We start from the raw sequence: 21162 nt of genomic DNA, 5'->3' as shown, positions 1-21162 counted from the left end.
TCACTTTTACTTTATACCCACTTCTACACTGACCACAGTTCTGACCATAACACCTGGTATACATCCACTAACCAGATGGTCACTTTTACTTTATACCCACTTCTACACTGACCACAGTTCTGACCATAACACCTGGTTTACATTCACTAAACAGGTGGTTACTGTTACTTACCCACTTTCACACTGATCACAGTTTTGTCCACCAACACCTGGTTTACATTCACATTGTCCATCATCAGCACACATATTATTCAAAGAATAGTCCATATTGCAAGTACATGGTTGACATCCTTGACCTGCAAATACATACATATATAAAGTTTGTATGAGTAATGAACCATGCACTAGCCAAGTTGAATGAAAAATGTGGAATATCTATTCTGGTCATTCTACTTCACGACCACATGTCTACGTCACTAGTTCTGCTATGTTCTAAATATGTTCAAAATGGCCATAACTTTCCCCCCATTTTCTTTGATATTACTGGTGCTGGTATAATTATGTTATTCTCCAATATTTTTCTTCATTCAACCAGAAAATATTTGTGACCAGGTCACCTAAAATACTATTTCAAAAAGTAAATAAAATGTTGAGTAGTCATTGCAGATTGTATTATATCACCATTATCAATGATTTGACTTACCTGTGTACAGTCCATAATACTCATCGTTACAGATATCACATATAGTGCCATTTACATTGAGTTTACACTCACAGTTCCCTGTAGTATGGTTACATGATAATGTCACAGAGCCATCAATATCGCAATCACAGGCTGGGAAAACATAATATGTAGTCATTTGATTAGAACATTATATGGATGAGGACTTAAATTCAAACTTTAGACCCACCTCAAATTTGAGACAGTTTCAAAAAGTAGCAGTTTCATTTATCATGCAATTATTATAAATTTTTAATTTAACTAGAGGTGTAAGATAATGAATTGTAACATTCCTTTATTTTCTTGATCGATTTTAAAAGTTTGTTAATAATAATATTGTACATACAATAACAAACTTTTACATATTTTATCAGTCTCCTGCAATTTATTGAGTTACAAACACAGACTTGGCATAATATGTTGTTTCATGTTGATTTTTCAAAAAGACTTGATAAAATAGTTTTATAAATTAAAAATTCAAACTAAATACCCAATCCACACTTTAACTATGAAAGTTAAATTTAAATATTCCTCATGACAAAATTAATTAGTAACCCAACTTTGATGGTATTTACCTGTGCAGCCCTGTCCAGACTCATATCCATAATGATACGCAGCACAGTATTCACAGCTTCTACCGACTATATTGGGTTTACACACACACTGACCACCATGGGAATCACAGTTTGTTGTGGTACCATCTAAATTGCCTTCACCATTACAATTACAGGCTGAAAGTAAATGAATACCACAGTATCATCAGCTGGCATCACCTTAAAACAGTAACATATCTGAATACTAATTTACTTACTGAAGGTGACAGTTTGATCAATTTGCCTAAATAATGGAAAAAAAATGTTACATGTAATTAGACATCTGCTGCAAGTACAATTTAATGGCCATACATATTATTTCTATATGAAGTGAACATTTATATGCTGGAAAATATACTCCTTATACCAAAGTATCTTGTAAAAAGAATTCTACATGTACATATATTTTTTCTCCCAAATTTACCCTGTTGACGGTATACAGTTTCACCTGCCCACCAAGTATGCTAACTGTTCCTATCTTAAACAATGGCAAGAATGAATGTGTACTGTATATTACGGAATAGCTTCACTAATCTGTGAGGACTACCTCAGGTGTCCTTATTTGAAATGATGACAGAGGATAGCTTATGAATTGTTCATTTTAAGGCATGTAATGTTTACAAGTAAAAGGTTTCTTGATGAATGTTTGTTGATCCAGGCTCCCTTAGTAAGAGCAAACTTAATGGTTCTGAGATACTTATGAAGTGCTCCCTTAGTAAGAGAAAACTTAATGATTCTGAGATACTTACGAATAGCTCCATTAAACACTTCAGCCATGATGGAAAATTCAATGTCAGAGCAAGAGAGATTATTTCTGCCTTCTGGGTCAACACCAACAACTGAAGTCCTACAATCAGCAATCAGACTTTTATCTTCAGCTGAGGTATTTGCATCCATGTAGATATCGATATCAGATAGATCGGGTAACAGAACAAGCTGGCAATAACAAATAATAACATATTCTTGTTTGAATCTGGAAATTAAAGTGGCCATATTGACAAAAAGATGGCCTTTATTTTGGATTTTTAAGTTATAAAACAACTTTACTAAAAATGTATTTCTACTTTATATTTAGAATTTCGGAAACGTTTGATTGACTTTGTCAAAAAATCTAATTTTCTGTTCTCTTTCCTCTATTTCCCCCTTTTCCATTATACCTGTTTTTCTGTAAAATCACTCTGTTAAACTTATGACGGTGAAATATAATGAAAAGAACACTTACTGAATCCAGTAGTAGTGTGTCACTAACAAGAGATGGGCTACCCAGTTTCAGTACAGCTGTGTATACCCCTCCACCTTTGAGGCATAACCCACCATATTCTGTAGCCCCTAAAAATTTACACAAACAAGAAATTTCATATGAACTCATGAGTTGTATATTTCCCTCACTGATTAGTTATGGGCTTATTTCCATATCATTTTATATTTTCTCTGTCAACATAAAACAAAAATTTGAAAGTAGAATCATAGTAGTACATATTACAACAAGAAGGATTTTATAAAGAAGTCATATTGAATCATGCATATAGGAAATGTGGTATCACTCTACCACGAAAATTTAATATATAAAACAAGTCTGGAGTGTGAAAAATTTTCTATCAAATGTAGTTTTTATAGACAATACAACGAGTAACACTGAAGTAAAGCACTTTGTCTATGTGCTACACTCATTTATAGCATTCATATTACAAGTAACACTGAAGTAAAGCACTTTGTCTATGTGCTACACTCATTTATAGCATTCACAATACAATGAGTAACACTGAAGTAAAGCACTTTGTCTATGTGCTACACTCATTTATAGCATTCACATTACGAGTAACACTGAAGTAAAGCACTTTGTCCATGTGCTACACTTATTTATAGCATTCACATTACGAGTAACACTGAAGTAAAGCACTTTGTCTATGTACTACACTTGTTTATAGCATTTATATCAAGTGTAAATGTATAATGTTTCAATTGGTTTATTTTACAAGCCTAGCATGTGGACTTTCTAATGTGGTCAATTAGCAAATGAAACAGTATACTTTACACTTGATATGGATGCTATAAATGATTGTGGTACATATAGAAAACACTTTACTTTGGTGTTATGGGTTGTATTACAATTTGTGGCGTCAATATGGTTGAATGGCTAGAATGGCTGGATTGAAATCTGCATGTTAATTCCAGTTCAAGCTTCATCAATGTTGCCATTGTTATTGAATGGCTATAAAGTCCTTGGGCAAGATTTGAACCACTATCATACCAGTAACTTTAGCCATTCAGAAACAAACAGCAGCAGCGAGGCTCAAACCTGCAACCCAGAGAGTAAAGTCAACCATTTGACCATAGCTGGACTCCGTCAATGTTCTGAATACCTTATAAGGACTACACATCTTGTTTATCCTTACCTCCACTGCTCTGCGCTGCTATAGAACCACTTAATGTAAATAGACCTCCACTTAATGTTTGTCCATTACATTCATAAGGTTCTGCATTCTGTAGAGATAGCTCTAGGGTTGATCCTGCCCAAAGACTTGATGTCTGAAGAAAAAAGTGCCATATATCACTTTAATAATAAATAGTGCTATTTGTTGCATCCTAGCTGGAAATAGTGTCTTCCAGGAAACACACCGTTTTCAATAAGTCTGGTCCTATTTGTTATTAATTATGATGTAGTTTTTCAACAAATGCGGTCTTTTTGTACTTTTGACTAGCCCATAACATCATTATCTCAGAGACATTCTAAGTTATCTAATTTATTAATGTATGTAAATTCATGGTCATTATGTAACTTAATTGGTCTGCAACCTACAAATTTCATTTGGTTAATTATCAAATATATTGTTGATAGTGCACGATTGCTGATGATTGTCCAATTTGCCTTGAACATTGACTACAGAATAAGGTGACCAATAGGAAGGATCCTTACAAAACAGCCATTGTAAATTTGCATTACACTTCATATATTGACCAGTTTGGAGGATTTGTCCAAAATGCTGCTGACTGTACAATTAGCATTGAACATTTGCTACAGGTTTGTATATTAACCAATAATCCTTACAAAACTGGTGATTATGCAAAAGGTAGTTTAAAGGGTTTTGTGTAAATTTTTTCACAATCTATATTTGCAGTGCCATTCAGCCCAATATTTTTGTAATGTTGCTACATGCATGTACTACATTCAATACCTAAGGAGTGCTTGTTGTATCTGCCTTTAAACATAACATTGCCACCACTGGTGCATCTGCAAGATAGTTTTTGACTGTGGCATGATTGAGCCTGCATGTCAACAGCCTTTATCCTAGACCTGGTATTCATTTACACCAAGACTGTTAATTTTGATGGTATATATATTTTGCAATGATAGCCACATCTCCAATGACGTTTTGACAATGGTGTTTTTAAATATTACAAATAAGGTATTGTGAAGGCAGTATTCAAAAACTATGGATTGAAACAAGTTGCTTTCCAAACTGTCAATAAACCTCTAAAACAATGCCTGGAATTCCTTAAAATTAAGTAATCTATAAAAAAAACAGTACTGTTCTGAATATACTTGATTATAATTAGCATCAGCCATCTGTAATAATTGTGAATTTCCAATTACTTTGCATCTAAGCAGATGTTTCAATAAAACTTAAGTTTAATTACATTTTGAACAATAGGTAAAATTATGCTTTTTTCATAGGTGGCCAAAGTAGCTAGTCTATGGCACACAGTCGCTCTTTTACCATAAAGGGACTGTGTCTATGGTATTGTATGACAGTGACCAAACACTTCCATTCCCCAAAGCTGCTACTGAGCAGCATCCCTGGTGGCCAAACTATACAAAATTTTGTTTTTCATATAACTAGACTATTACATGAGTACTGCATGTAACGATTGCACTGCCCACCACTACAGACTTTAATAGACTGATTAGCGCCAAGTCCATGTCAAAGCCTATAGACAGGTTCTAATTCAATAGAATTCAAGGGTTAGGATTTCAGTGAGCACTATTTGATGAGCTAAGTTTTCACAAAGGGTAGCATTCAACAATGGTACGTGTATATGGACATGTGCAGGGCTAAACATAACAGCAACAACAATTACAGTTTAAAATTCCTAATTGAAACCATCCCTTTTTTCAGCAATATCACACATTTTAAGAATACGAGCACCAAGCTATGAAACATTTTACAGAGGCTTAGAAAAAGACTAAGACTATTTTTTTATCTTCAAAATACTGTTGTGAAAATACAAGGTAGAATCATCCGCTTGCTGAATTGTCAGTTACTTGTGCATTTATGGTTTCAGTTAGGATTTTTATACTAGGGCTGGAAGTGAACAAAGACAATGGCAGGTATATGAGGGGTTAGTAGCATGGCCAGCTTTGATTTCAACACAGGGATGACAACTACACAGCTACAACACACACAGGTTGCAATGTTTTTATAATACCAATACTCACGTCTGCTGGTCTCTATTATTCATAAAGAAAGATAGTGTGAGAAATAAGACAAATAATAAATTATATGATGTGAAAAGAAAAAAAAATATACCATAGTGTATACAAAATATGTCAAATGTAAGAAAAATAATAAAATATACAATGTAATGTAAACAGCTCTAAATGTAAGAAAAACATAAAATATATGCTAATGTAAGCAAATATGTAAAATGTAAGAAAAATAATAAAATATACAATATAATGTAAACAGCTCTGTAAAATGTAAGAAAAACATAAAATATATGATAATGTAAGCAATTATATAAGATATAGGCTAATAATGTAAGCAATTATGTATTGTTTTTCATTTCATGGTCCCATGTTATGAGTTACATGTCACATGTACTTTGTTTGGTTGCTTAGCAACTTTCAACTGTTAACTAAAGTTAGTCTTATTATCTGGTGAAATCCATTCATTCACTTACTTCATATCTAAGTACAGCTTCATACAGCTGTGATCTTGGTATTTGAATGTTAGTGAATGTCACCTCTGCACCGGCTGCAACAGATAGGTAACCAATACCAGTATTAAGACCACCCCCTTCAAGCATGTTGGAGTGTTCTACAATCTCAGAATCCTAGAATAAATAACACATACAGATATTAGTTTCTTTTCACTGGCTGGGAGCCATGCACAATACAGATGTACAGGCAGGCTTTAAAAACAATCAGTACCTTAAACTGAATGAATCAATTGTATTACCCTTTACTCAGATCAAATAAGCAAATTGGGTTATAATAAAATGGGAGTTAGATGGTGTAAACTCAACCCAGTAAAGAACCCATCAGTACGTAATCAAATGAATCAATGACGAATACTTATTAAAAACACCAAATTATCCAAGTGGTACCCAGATAGATGATGTAACCCAAAGAATGCAAACTTCAATACCTAATTTGAATCAGCTATAACTTCTACTCAACCAAAAACACCCAACTGGTGAAATTAAATGACCCTTAACTCAACCCAAGAAACCTTCTAGAAACTATTCACTGATAGTAGCTTCCGTTTATCCAGAGATACTAAATGGCAAATTTGAAACCAAACTCAATATCATGGACATATCTCATAAATATACCTATGTCATGTCATTTGAATCAGCTGTATTTATTAGATCTCAACTCTACCAAAATATCTCAATTACACAGTTTCAAATATGTTAACTAACCCCAAACAGACTGCTAGAACCCATCAGCTGTAACTTGGCAAGTCAATCCAAAGCACCGAGTACCCAGTTACTGGACAATTTACACTCAGACCAGTATATTAACCTCTAATACACCCAGTATTCTCCACAAGGGTTTTTTGTGGGGCACACCATGCGGGGTCGTCCCTTTATTTGTGTTCTCTGCCCTTTGTTTTTTCAATACATCTAAGGAGCAAACTGTGCCCAGTTAACTTAAAGTCAACCAAGACTTCTAGAACCATCAGCTGTTACATTCAGTCAACCCCCAAATAAAACAGATTAACAGTACCCAGATAATATCAACTTAATCTATGAATACCTGATTAGATGTGGCAAACTCTGCTTCCTTAATGATACCATCTAGTCTTGGCACGTAAAATCCAGGATCTGCATCATTACAGGCCCTACCAGTGATGTGATTGGGTCTACAGTTACACTGTCCACTGGCGTCAGGATTACATATAGAGTCTAAGGCACCACCGATGTCACATCCACACAATGTACACCCATCAGGATTAGATGGTTGTAAGTTATATGAACCGGACTGAAAGAAAACATATTAGAAGTTCATTATTTAATTATTAGATAGAAATGCTAAAGATACTTGTAAATTATTTCAAAGTGCTAAAAAAAACTGAGTACATAATCACTTCAAAACTAACTTCATTATAACTACTTCATAGAGATTAATATTTTGAAAACCAGAATATCATTTCTTGAATTTGATCTTTACTTTGTACGGTTGGTATTATAACAGTGAAAATTAAGTCGCATGATTTCAAGGAAGACTTCATTTCAGATAGTTAAATGGTTAGAGTGTCGAGCTTGGAATCTCCAAGTTGCTGGTTTGAGTCGCGATGCTGCGGTTTGTTTCTGAATGGTTACTAAAATCCCTGTGCAAGATTTAAATAAACCAAGTTATGCCCCAGTCAACTTTGCTGTATAAATGGTGACCTGGTTGGACAGAAGTTGTTATAATTAATGAGTCATGTGTTATAATCCTATACCCTTAGAGGGACTGCAATGGATTGTACATGTACACTCTCCAGGGAGTTGAGAGTTTTACTGATCCATTGTGCAAATATAGGTCTGTGCCAGGGGTAATCATCGTACAGCACTATGATCATGTCATACATTCTGGAAGAGGTTTTATAAATGCACACTGTTATCATTATTCAAACTGATATGAAAGATAAACAAGCAGTGATAAAAATTTAGGTTTCAGCTATACATGTAGTTTTCAAAGTTGAACTTTCACCTTGCACTCCTTGCACTCAGCTCCTTTTGTGTTGGCTTTACAGATACACTGCCCTGTTATCTTGTCACAGAAATTGGATGTATCCTTAGATCCAGCCTCATAGCAAGAACACGCTGTGAACATACAAAAACATATTTAACCATTAAATTACTACACAGACAAGAAATATGGTATACAATCATGTATTTGACTCTTTAAACTGTTGAGCTAGTTCATATTCACGGCGACTAGGCTCAATACACAACCAATAATCAATAGGTGTTTGTAAAACTTATACTGCTTAAAGTCCTTTTTTAATACTGATGGCATTTAAAAGTAGAGATAGAAGAATGTACAAACTTCCTCCAATCTCATTTAGCATCATTGAGTAACATCAACAACATATGGACAGGAAGAGTTTATGAGAATTCAATTACAATGTAGGTATGAGCTGTGTAAACCTTACAATACCTGCACGGTTAAAGTATACATTACTGAGGCAGGGAGTATTGCTGACGGAACGTGATACTATTTCACTACCTCAGTAACTGCAAATGTGAACATTTTAAGAGCATTTCTCATAGTGTTCTACCAAAGTTTCTTGAGTTTGATATTACCGGTATATGTCATGTTTAGTGAGTCCATCAGTCAGGAAAAAAAACACTGAAGTTAACATTCCTTTTGTGGATGTTTATAAGGTGCAGGAAATATGAACAAGCCAAGGGGTCAATAGGCGATACAAAATGTACATAATGTACATTACAAAATGAAAGAAAGTCTCTTTTCTTCTGACAATAAAGCTGAAACTTATGGCTGCTGCTTTTTGACATGGTGGTAAAAGTGATGCATTCTATATTAAATAAAACTTTATGTCGACTCACCTTGGCAACCTGCTTCTAAATTCCAGAATGTATCCATACAGGTATCACAGGCTCTACCTCCTACATTGGGTTTACAGACACACTGTCCTGAGGTCTGGTCACAGAATGTATTAGGTACTGTACCAGTACTACTACAGTTGCATGCTATAGGTATAGACAGGAATTAAATACACATCATCAATAACCATTAATCAAATCATGTCTTTAATTTAAAGGCCTGTGTCAAAATTGGGATTAAAATTTAGGTATAATGTCTGGTAGACTTACAGAAAAAGTTAGTATTGAACAAGAGAATAATCGTATTGGATCTCCATGGCTCCACCTAGATTAGTAATTCACTCTTATTTCTAGTAGCTATCTGTATGTATCCATCAAAGAAGCAGCAAATGAAGAGCATATAACTACAATGTGTCTCCATTGAATTTGTCAAGCATAAAAAACTATCACTAAAACGGGAGGAAGCAAGTACTAACTGGTCTGCTCTCTTTTGTACATATAAACATGTTTTTATATGTTTTTATTTATGTTTCACTGATGAGAATGGTCTCTTCAAGATGCCATAATTTGAAATTTCATAACTTTGATTAAAGTTTGCAAATATATAAATATAATGTGCTTCCTACTGTTAATATTTAGAATGACAAAACACTATATGTCAGTGAAAAGTATGACGTAGACAAAGTTAAATCACAAACTAAATTATCACACTACATGTATATAAAAGATTGAATGAGAAAATAATGTTTTATAATTAGTCACAGAGATATGATACTTCTCTGCTAGATACAATAGGCACTGGAACTGAACAATAGCAAAATAATGGCATGGTATTTCCTGTACACTAAGTCAAAAACATAATTTCTAGATAACTATCAATGCCAATACAGTGAGAGAATTTATCATTCAAATATTAAATATATAAAATATTAAAGTTAAAAGTAGTTCCAGCTTATGCAATAATCATTATTAAAGTTATCAGCATATTTTTGAACATAAATTACCATTAAAGTTTTGGTATTGTTTATTCAAAACATCATACACAAAACAGATACAATATTCTGCATCACTATGATACAAGAGCAACTTGATACTACCAGTACACTACATGCATGACTATGATTTGTATTGCATACACTTCTATGCCATTAAATATTAGACATACATTATATAGTTAGGCATTAATTGTAAGCAAATGCAGGTAATATTACTTGAAATTAAATTTCACCTTAATCCCAAGAATACCAAACGATTTATGATCATAATGTCTAATGTGCAACTTAGCTTAGTACAGCATCATGTATCATATATGATGAGTGAGATGAAATTGCATGTGTAAGCATACAGTAACAAAACTGCCCAGTGTAACAGTGTAATGATGTGACAGATTTATTTTCAAAGATGAGCATGCATCCATTTATCCATACTGTCTATTATTTTGACTCCTAAAATCTATCCTAAATGCTAACAAAACTAAACAACAGATACATGTAACTAGATGTTATTGTTAGCAAAGTTTGTAAGAATACAGTGAAAGAGATGTATTATGTAAAAGCTATCTTACACACTCAAATGAACAAACAGATAAACTAGATATAACTATTAGTAAGTTTTTAGGAATACAGTGATTGAGAGGGGAATATGGTATTATCTATCCTACACACTAAAATGAACAAACAGATAACTAGTATTTAGTGCATGTATGCCAGTGATAGAGAGGGGGAATATGGTAAAAATCTAGTTTTCTATATATACAATTTCATTAGGTTTTATCTGTACACACGTTGTATGATTGTAAATACAAAAAAAGGTAATTTATAATATGTACACATGTATGTTATTGTTGTTGTTGGGTTTTTTTGGGGGTTTTTTGGGGGTTTTTTTTTGGGGGGGGGGTATTTATTCAAATGTAGCCATCCCTCTCAAAATGTACTGAAAAAATTACACTTTAGGAGTCTAATGATTTATAAATAATTTAAAGTAGATTTGAATTTGATGAAATAATTGTTAAATGTATATTTGTTGTATTTTTCAAATACTGTACTTGAAAGACAAAATTTTTGTAAATGTTGTGGTTGATGGTGATGAGACGTTTTCTTCAGACAGAAAGTGAAATTACTAATAACCATGTATGATTTGAGATGTCAATGTAGAAAGCAACTTGAAAAAAAAAATCTTAAGAAATTTTGATTTTAATACTTTGTTCGGGAAAACTCAAACCAAGTCTGGGATAAAATAAAAGAGAAAATAATCAGGGGTCACCATACAATTTTAAATAACAAAATAATATCAAAACTAAGCAACTTTAAAATCCATAATGTCCAATGGACACCCTATCTGATTATTACAAATTTTGATTTCCTTGAAAACAAGATGGTGCACCCCAAATTTCTTTTACTATCTCAACAAGTCTTCATCAAAGCCCCACTCCCCAAATACTTTTCTTCAAAGTGACACTGGTGGCATGATTTAAAAGAAATTGGTAGCAAGAAATAATACAACAAAGTGTCTGTGATATGCAATAACTGGTTTTATTTTGATAATTGACCATGGTCAAGGTCAAAGTCTTAAAGGAAAGCTTGCACGATAATATGGGGTAGGCACTTCATTAGAGTCTCTATGTATTACAATTTTTTTAGTTCTGCAATAAACATCGATTTTTGACCACAAAGATTGTTGCCATTCAGTCAAATTTGCATGTTGCAAAACAAAATGACATGTATACATCCCATATATGGCACCTTTGTGCCAGGTTTGATTGAAATCTGACATTATATGTCTGAAAAATAATGTATTATGTATTATGGGCCGACTGATGGACACAGATGGAGCCCATTGTAATAGTTCCTCTTGAGAGAGTTAAAAAGAACAAGAACAAGCTATCATATGGTAAAGTTTGGAGATTTCAAGAACTTTGGGGGTTTTGAGAAAAAATGGCTGCCAAGGCACATTCTACCGTAATAGTAAGTTATCATGACAGAATTTGATAGAAACAAACATTATAGAAACTGTATTATTCAGTCAATTAGATCAATCATTACTGCTTAGTATTTACAGAAAAGAGGACAGTGTGAAAAGTGTTCCCTTGGTGACCAGATGGAAATTGTGAGTAATTAGCAAGTATTCTGTGATGAAGAAGAGTCAGTAAAAAGAGTTCCTACAAGACGAAGAGTTTCAGAAAAAGTTTGACAAAAAAGAATAGTGCTGGTGAGGAATGTCCAAACATACACATATTGCATAACATCCAAATACTTACTTATACAACTCTCATTGCAAGGAAAGCTCACTTCTGAATCTGATTACAAAAATTAGGCAAGCAATGAATAATCAAATCAAAGCAATGAAGTCAAAACAATAAGGAATGTGTAAGGTACATTCAAATGTTTAAAAAAAAATCAGGCAAAATGAAAAGAAATCAATTCGGATACACAAGAACTGCTTGATTGAGAGTTAATGAAAGTATGGCCCACATACATTTCTTGTGATTCCCTTTATGATTCATACAGTTGAAGTGTATGTGTAACCCAAGAACAATAGAACCAGCATCTCTTTACTGGCTAACTGAGGGTTATTATATGAAGATCAAGGTACTTTGTATCCTGATTGTGGATCTTTGATATATGGGTATCAGGATATATATACCACTGAAAGCATTCACCTAATGGCACTGATTATTTCAATATGCACGACAGCTAAATATTGCAAGTTTATTACCAACTAAAACGGAACTATAATAAGAATAAGTTTAATGGTGAACATAAACAATTTTCACCAAGCATCACCAACTACTGTTTACATGTACACCAAACTAACAGTCTTCCCATACCGATCGAATCACGTTCCAACTTGGCTAGCATATATTATATAGGCTAGTATTAGGCTAGCATTGAGCTAGTTCAGTGCTAATATGTGGGCTAGCACTTATAAAATACCGGTACCCAAAAGCTTGTATTAGTAACTTTAAAAGTTGATGCCTGCACCAGTTCTATATGTTAACACCAGACTAACACTCAGTGCCAATGCCAGACCGGTGCTGACAGTAACTAGTTTGTGCTAATAACTGAAATGCTTGTCAGCACCAAACACCAGCTCTATATTATTATGATACTAAGCTTGGTGTTACCACCTGACACACTGGGCTAGCAAATTGGAAACTTATTCTTGAGCTGTACATAACACTTACCATCACATGTATCGTTGACACCTGGTAAGGAAAAGGGATTCTTGTAGAAGGATGAGAGACATGTCTCGCATTTATCTCCCATAGTATTATCTTGGCAGTTGTCACATACACCATATTGTTTGCTGGCATCATAGTGACAAGTTGTGGCATGCCCATTACAACCACAATCTGTAAAATGATGCAGTTAAAATTAATACTGTTAAAAAAAATTATTATTTTTTCCTTTTTTTAGTTTGTCTGCAAAATTGAAATGATATTGATATTATAATAATGATGAAGTTTCAAGTCTGGTGGCATTGATTTGTGTGTACATGACCCTGATAAAGTCCTGTGAAAGTAACACTGTCTAACTTGTCTCTTCCCCCCCTCCCCCCCTCCCCATCTTCTGGTGTTGTGACGTGCATGTGGTATGATGTATGGTATGGTTTGGTACATTTATGGTATTGGTACATAATGTTAGGAATAAAGTCATGAAAATTAGATCATTTTAGAGTCAAAAGAACACAATCTGTGTAACTTGATAGTATTTTGGAGTTAACTTGCTTTATATTGAATTTACTTTTTACATTAATTCTAACTCCAGAAACATGTCAAAAAAGCATACATCTACCAACCAGAAGAACTCTCACCAGGAACTCAAACATATCATTAAAAAAAGTGTCAATGCCCTAAATATTTTTTTTTTTTTTTTTAAATTGACAGTCACAATATCCTTCAATAGTTATAGTCATGCCCTTTGCATATGCTCAATCACTATATCACATATCAATGTTGGCTTTGCTTTCTGAGTCATCCATTATGTGATATTAGATGACATGTATGTACATCTATGATTCTCATACACCCATATTAGCTGATTCATTTAAACAGACAGCCTCCATTACAGTACGCTGCATCACTTTAATAATGCTATGTTTAAACCTCACCTTCACAGGCATTAGCCTCAATTCCAACTCCAGCTGCCCATAGCTTATTATTATATAGTGGTAAACACTGTTCACAGTTCTTGCCCATAGTGTTATGTTGGCATATACAATCAGCTCCATTCTGGCAAAGTAAAAACAAGTAATGCAATTCAAATTCAATATCTTAACATGTCAGTAAAATCCCCAATCCCCTTAAAATTTATACACAGGGGGTTAATCAAGGAGTGACTCTCTTTTCATTTTGTATGTTGCCAAGTGGCAGTTTGAGGTTGTGTGCTCCCCTCCCTTCCCCTTCCCGCACTCCCCATTTGCTATAGCAACATTTGTATATATTCCTCTTTCTTTTGATGAAGTCTATTGTTAAATAAATCAAATCAAACATCATGAAAAGATGTCAATATTCCCTGGGGTTAAACCATAAAATATGATTGACAACTAAAAACAGTTGTTACGACATTATGTAAGTAGCCTAGAAACACAGAATATGTATAGTACACATAGTAGGGAGACATGTATAAAAGTTAAGTGCATTATTTACATATCATGAGCTCAAATGCTAATAGTTGGTGTAAAAAAAACAGATCTGGGTGATAAGTTTTTATCGAAAATATTATAAGAAATATCTATAAAACCTTCACAATATCAAAATAATATTGAGTTGACCTTTGACAATAGTTGGCATTTGACACCAGCTGTCAGACTTGAAACACTTTCTATTCAAAGCTTTCCTAAAGTACTTTTAGTATGACAAACCCGCTAACTTAATTTGTATTTCTACTTTATGTTAAAAAGTGAATGTCTCCTCAGAGTAATAACTGAATATGGCTGCTATTATGGGATGATAAAAGCTTGTCTCTTTGTTCTGTTTCCATAGAAACAACATCATTGAACTACTCATTGTTGTTTCACTTGGTAACATTTGGTGCTTTCAAGAAACATGGGATTAAGAGTTATTTGTATGGACGAATATTTTCATTTTACAAACACAGTTTTTATTTGAATTCAGTATTTGCCTTTCATGAGGACTACGCATTTCATATTTCAATTTTCAAATTCAATACGTACTACAGTATGTATACACTGTACTAAAAAAAGTTTTACAGTATGTCTATATGCTTTTAAATATAAAGACAGCAAAAAGGAAATAAAAATTTGTGTAATATGTATCAACATTTCTTCACATTGAAATCTTTACAGTTAAAGGTACAGAGATGGAATCAAGCACTAAATTTTTCTCAAATTAATTTTGGTGTTTATGTCTGCATTACACTGAACACAGACAGTTTTATATAGAGAGACTGGGTGAGTTCATCATTTTAATTCCTACACAAAACACCTACATATACTCCTTATGCACTAGTGTATAATCTTGACACTTTAAAAGTACTCCCATTTCAGAATTTTTTAAAGACAGGAATGTCATATTTCTACATTGTGTTGACATGGCAACCACCAAACAAGAACCCTTTTACATGTAACATCAAACTTCACTAAGCTCAGTAAACACCTAAATTTTACCTTGATATTGTTGAATTTACATTCCATCATTTGACTACTAAAACTCAGTATCAAAATAATATAACATCTTCAAAATTAAAATCACAATTAAAATCTTCAAAATTTGCAGGGTGGTATTAAAATACAGTTCACTACGACTATTTTAGGTGATATCATCCAGGAAATTTAATCAACCACACCCATAGAACTGATGAGAGAGTTTTTGAATAACCTGTGGACCACACCCTGGCAACTGATGTACAGTATGGATGACTACACAAACAACACCCCTGAATAATATAGTCACTGTGTGTTAGAAGCATATACATGTATAGTAGTACTTAAACTAATTAAAAAGACTAGTCAGTCATGAAAATCATGCAAGCAGAAAAATAACAAATCCTTCAGTGACTCGATCATCACTCTCAACAGAAAAATTACATGGAATAGATACATATACTGATTATATATATATATATATATATATATATATATATATATATATATATATATATATATATATATATATATATATATATATATATATATATATATATATATATATATATATATATATATATATATATATAATTGTGTGTGTGTATTGCATATAGGTATATATACCAATTAAGATGTTTTTCAATTCTAGCAAGGAGATAAAAAGATGCCACTTTTCTCCTAAAAATGAATGAACTGTTTCCAACCCAGTTGTCTACATGTACATGTGCACAGAGACCTGGCCGTATGCATGCAGACATTGTTGTACTCCAGTAGAACACCAGAGACAAAAAATCATGATCACTGTAAATTTCTATACTCACCTCTCCAGTACATTCATCAGCATGACCAAAACATGCACACTGACCACGTACATCCCAGTCGACTACGGCAAAGAAACTACGCACTGGATCACTAGCTGATGGTGGTGTTAATAGCGTCACTCTGATATCAGTGGCTAGGAAAAACTGTTGTGTTGAAAAATCAAAATAACTCTTCCCCAACAGTTTAACTGGGTTATATAGAACCTGTGAAAACAAATGATAATAATTTATGAAATTTAAACCTATCATTTCAATGAATTGTGTTGAATTTTCCAATATTACTGATTACATTTTGGGTGCATTTTGATTGAAGAAAGTTTTCTCAAACTTTTTTATTTTTAATAGACATGCAGCCTCATCTTTGGACTACGGGGCTGACTTCAATATTATCATTATCTTTCCCATTCTCTGATAATGGTTGGAACTTGGAAGGGAAATTGGTGGGGAAATGGAGAAACCATTCCTTGACAAGTCAGGACTGCGTATTAGAAAACTCTAACTTCTTTAGTGTTAAGACTTTCCTTGAAAAATTAGAAAAACAATATTTTTGTTTTCTGTATATTTGTTTGAAAATGTCAATGCAAGTTATTCTTTACTATGCTAGAGTCAGAGAAATAATATTATAAATGCAGTGACTGTCTTGGAAATATTCATGAATTGGAAAGTCGGCACTTCAGTGTATTTTTTCATTAAAGCTTTTCCAATATTACTGATGACATATTGAGTTTATTCATGATATCTGGATTGGAGAACATTTTGCACACACTTAGATTTGTTCAAGATACCTTTTTTGATTAAAAAAATGTCAAAAATATGTTTGAGAAAGAAATTTAATGAAAAGCATGAAAAAAATATGACATCAATTTCTATTTAATTCCATTGTAAATACCATAAAGAACAGTATGAATTTTGTGGGTACAAGGTCAATCTATACATTGTACTTGACTTCATACATCTGTAATATAGTTCTATTCATTATTTGGAGCACCAAACTGACATGTTGTATTCAAAATAATTACAGAATAATTGGTAGCATGGTACAAGTAGTAACAGGTTGTAACATGATTACTTATTCATTTGCACAGCAGTAACCCTTTCTATTTTGTAATGAGAACTCTATTGTTGTATTCAATTTTTGCTATGGGTCACAAATGAAAAGATATATATCAATAAAGTGTATCAAACACCAAAAATAACAGTAGTACGTACAAATCCACACTGAATTTTAAACAAAATATCATTTTGAATTAAAAGAAATTAGACTTTATTGATGCCTTCCTTGAGTTGTGAGCACTGAAATTACTGGAAATATTTTGCTGAAGCCTTACTTTCACTTATTCCACTGGAAAACAAAAACTCACAAATAAGTGGCGACTAAAATGTGTATTTGTACATAAAGAGTGTATCAGGCTTAGCAAGTCATAAAAATTAGTCTTTGAGAACTGTTTGAAAACTGTAAAATCACACAATTTTCTCATGGTGAAAATATCTCTGTTTACAGTACATTTTTTTTTTGTATATTTGAAATTGGTAATATAGGAAATAGTAAATGCATATTTTCATATTAAATCTAATAACTTGTTTAAGTTATATATTTAATTTTTTTAATGATAACTTCTGTGTACATGTGTTAGGTATAAATACTTGGTTTGATATCGATACACATCAAGTGAGACCTCACGTTTTATTGTACAACACAACAAAAAAACTTGCATTTTTATCATTACTCATTCTGCAAATTAACTTTCTTTTGCCGTTCTCTCAGTGAAAGCAAAGTAGTTGTAAATAAAGCTATATTTGGAGATGGCGATGACTTTTTTATACCGATTTGTACTGTAAGTGTAAAATCTATCCTTGAAATTAACAATAGCTGCAGTGTATACCGACTGTGTCAAAATATTCATAGCTTTACACTAAATTGATAGCTTTGTCATGTCTAAAAATACACTACCAGCACACTTTACAATACTGCAACAATACAAAATGAAGCATTGACATTATTTTCCATGATGGTCTCATAAAAAAGGTTGCTATAGCAACTCATGGACAAAAAATATAGAAAACTGCTATAATTGCAGGGAAGTAATACAAACATTTGGAACTTCCCATCTCTGCTTTGGAAAATGTCTGACTACAGATTCCCTGTTTTTGTAAACTTTATTTTTTACTTGAAAGTACCAATAATATCAACCATGGTTTGGCATGTAGAAAATCAAACAAAAAAAGTGAAAGTCTGTTATTGTATGCATAGGTATAATAAAATAATGAAAAACATTGTCCTTCATCTATTGTATGAATAAGAACCAGCTGTGTCATTGACTAAAATAAAACTCACACACAAAATGTTGAAAGTTGATAAAGTGGTAATGACCAACATAGACACATGGTTATTTTTAACATTCACAGGCTGTTACATTTCTGATTTTGCATAAAAGACCCTTGAATGCATTACGTAATGGGACATATTACAATGAACAGAACCTGTAGTAAATTAATACAAGATATATATACATATACATTTACACACACACACACACACACACACACACACACACACACACACACACACACACACACACACACACACACACACACACACACACACACACACACACACACACACACACACACACACACACACACACACATATTAAAGGGCTACTGGTATGTTTCATGCCCATATCATCACATTAGTGTACTCTCAAAAGGATTACATATGGTATCATTCTTTTGTTCTGGGCCAACTTTTTCTATAACTCTGCCAAACAATTGTCTTTCACACCTACAATCCAACTACATGCATTCCTATACCAAATTAATACGGACAAGCACAAGAATCAGAATTGACTAAATTTCAAAATTATAATGATATCATTTATGAAAATATACTTTTGGTCATTTTGGCGAGAATAGCAATGGTATTGAGAAAACCAGGTAATAAATCTAAATGACAAAATCAATTGATATCTCTGTTGATGATGGGAATTCAGTGAAATTCTGCTCATAAAATCGGTGAGATGTACGTATACATTGGATTCTACACGTTCAACTTTAGAGCTCATATGAAACAAATAACAATTATTAAAATTCAAGTTTTATATCACAACTTCCTGGAGCTTGGAAATATTAATAGTTTGACAAATTCAATGTTTATGAGTCCTGGAAACTGAGGAACAGTGTGCCCAGACCTAAGCCAATTTGATGTGCCACTGATGCACACAATTTCTATAGTGACTCACCAAAATTTGGTGGTCTCCTATCTCTTACTATGTGGTGACTCACAAGAAATGCCAGTTTTTAACATTTTGATTCACAACAATAAAATTAGGCTATCATTAGTGGGCACATTGCTGAGGAATACACAAGTATGTAATGGTTTTATCCTACAATGTGTTGAAAACAAAAGCCCACATTAATGTGACAATTATGCAAAAGTATCAGCACGCTACCATTCATGATTGGGGAGTATGTGAATATATCAATGAGAAAAGAATCATTTTCTTCCTTTCTATATTTGAGTGGTTCAACATAAATTCATCATATGATATGATATACAATAGTTTTATTTGTTTTTAGGTGAATTCATCTGCTTTTCTGAGTGTTCTGTCTGTTTGATAAAGTTTAATGAATCTTTCCTGGTTTATGAGTTTTTCTGTTATTGATAAGTTTTACTTTCTATATTTACTGCAACACTTTACTAAAATAATTACATGAAACAGTGTACAATTTTGACTTAATGGTTTTCGAATTATCTTACCTCTTGAATAGGACCAGGTACGAATGTATTCTCATCCCCTTGGAAGTATGCTTCTTCACAAGTGGCAGTTGTGCCAGTTTCTGGCCCAGTGGGTACTGATGGAAAACTTGATACACAATCCTGAGCATAATATTTCAATCTCTGCCATGATAATCCTCCATTTATACTCGATTCAAAGTACATATCAACTGGACGGGGACTACGAAATGCGAGCGTCATTTCTTGGAATAAGAACTCATCAATCAACGACAACGTTAATTTCACATCGCTAACTTGATTAGCAGACTGCCACCAAGTGTTAATATTCGGTATTTCAACTTGTTCACCAAGTTGGATATCTGTCTCTCTATCATGCAGAAACTCAACAGGATGCTCCTCATCTGGGTTTGATGCATTGCAAACCATTGTTATCACGCTATCTTCATCATCTGCATTGGTATCAATCAACTCATACGTATTCGGAGGAGTCCCACAAGTTGAGCTCGTAGAAACTGTTCTGTTTACATACTGTGCAACAATCAAATCCTCAAATGGTGGATAGCATGCTTTATCGATACACTCTCCAGTATCCTGGGCAACTGTTACCATAGCAGCAATAAGGATGCAGCAAATCAATTCTTTGATATGATGCATTGTAAACTTATTATAATCTCTATCAAATAAATGTAAATAATTCACACTTTCCACTTCTTAAATCTTACTCTCTCCTTATCTTCATTAATTCAATAATCAAAAGCACTCTGAAAAAAAAGAGAAAGAGTCAAAATTTATTTAACTTCTATGACAATGATAGTACATATACCCATACATGAAATATTTTTGTTTTCAAGTTATTTACATTTTACTACCAGTTACCTGTTTAGTTGACATGGATTATTTTTATTCACTTATTTTATTAAGTTATCTCCAGAGAACTTTAAAATCTTATTTCTTTTTTAAATATTT

At 33.0% G+C, this 21162-nt stretch overlaps 1 protein-coding gene across 1 annotated transcript in view; it reads right to left on the bottom strand.

The window, feature by feature from the left end:
- The window catches only part of LOC144441338 (laminin subunit alpha-1-like), a 41637-nt gene extending 20787 nt beyond the window's left edge, over nt 1-20850 (bottom strand). Inside the window, exons 1-15 of the mRNA XM_078130893.1 lie at nt 20218-20850; nt 16461-16664; nt 14143-14263; nt 13217-13384; nt 12290-12328; nt 9037-9180; nt 8177-8289; nt 7238-7462; nt 6157-6300; nt 3651-3783; nt 2477-2583; nt 2004-2190; nt 1237-1392; nt 644-775; nt 173-296 (exon numbers count right to left, since the gene is read on the bottom strand). Of these exons, the coding sequence (XP_077987019.1) occupies nt 173-296; nt 644-775; nt 1237-1392; nt 2004-2190; nt 2477-2583; nt 3651-3783; nt 6157-6300; nt 7238-7462; nt 8177-8289; nt 9037-9180; nt 12290-12328; nt 13217-13384; nt 14143-14263; nt 16461-16664; nt 20218-20850 (2630 nt within the window). The remainder of the gene's footprint in view (nt 1-172; nt 297-643; nt 776-1236; nt 1393-2003; nt 2191-2476; nt 2584-3650; nt 3784-6156; nt 6301-7237; nt 7463-8176; nt 8290-9036; nt 9181-12289; nt 12329-13216; nt 13385-14142; nt 14264-16460; nt 16665-20217) is intronic.
- Nucleotides 20851-21162: the final 312 nt, after the last annotated feature.

The sequence above is a fragment of the Glandiceps talaboti genome, chromosome 10, assembly GCF_964340395.1.
Source record: "Glandiceps talaboti chromosome 10, keGlaTala1.1, whole genome shotgun sequence".
In the NCBI taxonomy this organism is placed as follows: Eukaryota; Metazoa; Hemichordata; class Enteropneusta; family Spengelidae; genus Glandiceps; species Glandiceps talaboti.
Note: the sequence above shows the minus strand (reverse complement) of the source record. Positions and strands in the feature narration are given on the sequence as shown.